Source organism: Apaloderma vittatum, unplaced genomic scaffold (genome assembly GCF_000703405.1).
Source record: "Apaloderma vittatum isolate BGI_N311 unplaced genomic scaffold, ASM70340v1 scaffold19636, whole genome shotgun sequence".
NCBI classification, from domain to species: domain Eukaryota; kingdom Metazoa; phylum Chordata; class Aves; order Trogoniformes; family Trogonidae; genus Apaloderma; species Apaloderma vittatum.
In genome coordinates, this window is record NW_009721459.1 from 3,481 (window position 1) to 7,500 (window position 4,020).

The window sequence follows — 4,020 nt, forward strand, 5'->3', positions numbered from 1 at the left end:
AAAGGAGAAGCCCATTATACTATTTATCATTGGTTGATACCATATGATTTGTAACACCCTTACAAAATTTTAATTTTGTATGATTAGCTGTGCATCATTAAACAACAGCCTTGCATAAGATATGCTGTAAAATTCTGACAGAATCAAGATAGTGAATATTTTAAATAAGGCTGTATAGTCATCCATGGTTGTCAAAGCTAGATAATAGGAAATATAGAGCAGTGTGTGAAATCGTGCCTTCATTTAAACTGGTTTTATAGGTAGACTTTAAAATGTAGTCGTTCGTAAATGCTATTGACCACGCTGCGTGCATGGGGTGTTATTTTGGCCGTTAAATGTAAGCGCACCGAGATTGCTTATAGAAACCATAATTCCAGTGATTAGTATCTGTATGAAAGCAGAGTTTGCATCGCATTTCTCGGTAAACGGCTCCGGGAGGCTTTTTTCTTCTTCTAAAGATGCTGTCTGTGTAATTGGCAGAGAGGGACATCTTGATAATGGAAGTGTGAAGGTGTAACGCGTGTGTTAATTGATACTTCTTAATCACTTTTAGGTATTAAGTCATGATGCAGGAATCTGCGACAGAGACAATAAGCAACAGTTCAATGAATCAAAATGGAATGAGCACTCTAAGCAGCCAATTAGATGCTGGCAGCAGAGATGGAAGATCAAGTGGTGACACGAGCACTGAAGTAAGCACAGTAGAACTGCTGCATCTGCAACAACAGCAGGTAAGTTTGTTTGGCTTCCTGTTTGTTTTTAAGCAGAGAAAGGGCCGATTTCGGGTGGGCAGCCTTCCGCAGACCCTGGGTGCATGCCGAGCGGGAAGCGTCGTGCGGGCGAAGAGCGCGGGGCGTTATTTGTTGTTGGTTTTGTGCACGTTCGTGCCGAAAGGCGAGGAGCCTCTTGTCGTGGGGGCAGCATCTCGCTGCTCCGGCCGCACGCCAGTGATTAAAATCCCGCTGCGTATTTAGAAAAAAAGTTGTGCCGATGCCTGGCAGTGCATGTTTTCGGGATCTGGGAGTTGACTGTGGGGCTGCTTCGGTGGCAGCGCGGGACGTGGTGCAGAGCTTTCCACCAGAGGGGGCCACGTTACTTGAGACTTCGCTTCTCCTGGCCAGGAATTGTTCCAAAGTCGGAGCTGCTGGGGTGTAAGGGACCGGAGTGACTTCTCACAATAAAGATGCTTTGCTTGTCGGAGGTGTAAAAAAATTAAGAAAACCCACCTGCTGGTTAGTTCAGGGCCATCGAAATAAAAAAAAACGAAAGAGCCTGTACCGGTCTGTGTGTGCATGCGTACGAGTGTGGTTTGGATGCGTGAGTTCGAAAATATGGGAAAAGAGAGAAGCAGCTTTTCTGTAGGTATGTTTCTATTCTCACTTTTTAAACCTTTTTTTTTTTTTAATTAAAGTTTGCTTGTTTTCTCAATGAGTTAATTGAGGACTGCTTTTATGTTTCAAACTGTAAAATCAAACTGTTTTCTGACTGCTGACGCCATCTGATTGCGAGATGCTGTCAATTAATTTTTGTCACTGTAAGATTCCTTCTCCTTTTAAAACATGCACAAACGTAATTCCTTCTACTTTGGCTACGTAAAGAGTTGCCTCCCCGTCAGGGGATGCAGCTTCTACTAATGCAGCAGCCCCCAAACAGTTTGTTTGGTAAACACTTGGGGTCTGATTCTGCGGAGTGCCAGGACCTGCTCTGAACTCCTGAAAGTCTTCGGTGTCTGATCCTCTCATCTGCTGAGGCCACTCAGCACCTCTGGAGTTCAAACCCTTCATTTGTAAATAGTAAGGTTTTTTATTATAGTGTCAGGTGTTGCATTAATGGAAGGAACTGTAAGATAAAATATTATAAAAATCCTGTTTTATGCAAGCATGTACTAACACGACAGATAAATTGCATGTATACGGGCCTCAGAAATAACAGGTCATAATAGCTCTTAAAATTGAATCATTCTTAGTGCTATGTACTCTAGCTGCATTTATAGTTAAATATTTTAAATGGTGACAGAAAATGTGGAAGAAGTAAATAGTTGTAGATTGAAATATGAGAAGTTGTCAGGGCTTAAATCTGTGCCTTGCTTCAAATCCAAGTGTATTCTGTTTTAACAGCTGAACGCTTGCAGTATTACAGTCTGAGGAAATACAGGTTTCAGTGTCTTCATTCAGGTCTCACAGGCTTACACCTATATATATACAGAGTATTATCTATATATGTACATTGTGTATATACACATTTTAATGTAAAATTATATACACAAACACATATATAAAAATTTATACTGTTTTAATAGAAAAGCATGCCATCACCTGTATCCAGGTGTTCAGATTATAGCAGCATTTTGAATTTTTATTGAGAGAGAGTGTTTTTAGTTGGTGAAAATGTTTAGAAAACTGGATTTAAGTGAAACACTTGAAAACACAAAAATACCAACAGAATAATGTGTCACTTACATGTTTCTCCAAGCAGCAGTCCTAGTCATTTGTAGCCAATTTGTCCATAGAGTCACAGATTCTAGTAGATAGCATTTGCAAAGACCACAGAGAATAACAACTGAGGATGGAAATATCCAGTTGAGTACTAATAACAGACAGGTTCTGAGGGGACAGGCTTAGAAGTGACAATCTTTTCTTCAAAACTGTGATTAGATCTTAAATAAGCAGACAGGCAAAGTAAAACCATGGGTACAGTTAATAGGACTCAAGAGGCATTTTATGGTAGGGTCTGCACCGTAGGATTTAAATACAACTTGAGCTAGGCATATAAATCCTTCTATAAAATATGTTGATGTGAAACATAAACACTAGTAAACATGCAGTAGGATGTCCTTTAGATAATGGGCATAGCTTTATGCTACTTTTGTTTTTCTCCCCCTTTTTTTCTATTTTCTTTTATTCTCTTTTTGACCAGATGTCTTTTAAAATATTATTTAAGAGGAAAATGATGGCTGGCTTTATTATTGTCACTCTAGTAACTCTCTAAAATGCTGGTTTTAATGTGCAACACACTTGACAAACTTTGATAAATAGAAAAACAGAGCAAACTCCATTGTACCTGCAGTTATTGTTCTGAAGATTTTTTACTGTTTAATTATGTGCAAGATACAATGTACTCATGCCATAGTTTAACATGCCAGTCTTGATATCTTCAAGTCATTTTATTGAGGACCTTCAAATAAACAAATCAAGTTAGTTACAGCTTTTTCTAAAGGAAGCAAGAAAATGATTGCTGGTTTTAATACATTTTCTTCAGCTGGGCAGTTACATAAAGTGATGCTAATGCTTAAGAATAGCTATATCAGCTGAGTAAATCACCAAGTTTTCACTGTGACATGAAAATGTCCTGGGGAAAGTTAAACATGATGAATTTTAGACTATATACACAGAACAACTGGGGTAAGGTAAAAAATTTAAGTTGTGTAGGGTTCGCATCTTGATCAAGAATTGTGATCACAAATTGGTGGGTTTTTAGAAAGTAAATAAGCTAAAATAATAGACTTCATTATGTTTTTATAAGCAATTATATGCAGTGTGGACAGCCCTGTTAGTGGCTTGATGAACTATGTTGTTGTGATCTTTATATAGAAATCGGAAGTTTGACTTAAGTCAGGGAGTTATTCCTCACCCATGTATCAAGAGAGAATGACAGTGTGCTGTAATGTATTGTAATGTATACTTGGTGATAAATGGATTGGGTGCTGTCACAAGTCATCAGGTCGGCTTTGAAGATGTATGACTAGAACGTAAGCAACTTTTTATCTTACTGTCGATATTTATCAATTTATAAATATTGCTAAGGTAAATGTAGCTTTTTATTATTAAAATATGATGCAAACTGTAATGTGCTTGGACTTCTTTCTTCTGCTTTCTTTGGCTTACGATGAGACATGCTCGCATGTATGTACATTCATACACTTCTGAGGTTTTGACTTTCATTTTTTTCTTCTCTATTAAAATCAGAGTTTGATACTAGAATGTATAATACATGGAAAAAGCATATCCTTGATTAAATACA

The 4,020-nt window shown here is 37.9% G+C and overlaps 1 protein-coding gene across 1 annotated transcript in view; it reads left to right on the top strand.

Annotated features, from left to right (window-relative positions):
* Positions 1-551: 551 nt before the first annotated feature.
* LOC104275441 (forkhead box protein P2-like) overlaps positions 552-4,020 on the top strand; it is a gene marked incomplete at its 3' end in the record, with an annotated part of 68,385 nt that continues 64,916 nt past the window's right edge. Inside the window, exon 1 of the mRNA XM_009871405.1 lies at positions 552-731. Coding sequence (XP_009869707.1) covers positions 564-731 — 168 coding nt within the window. The remainder of the gene's footprint in view (positions 732-4,020) is intronic.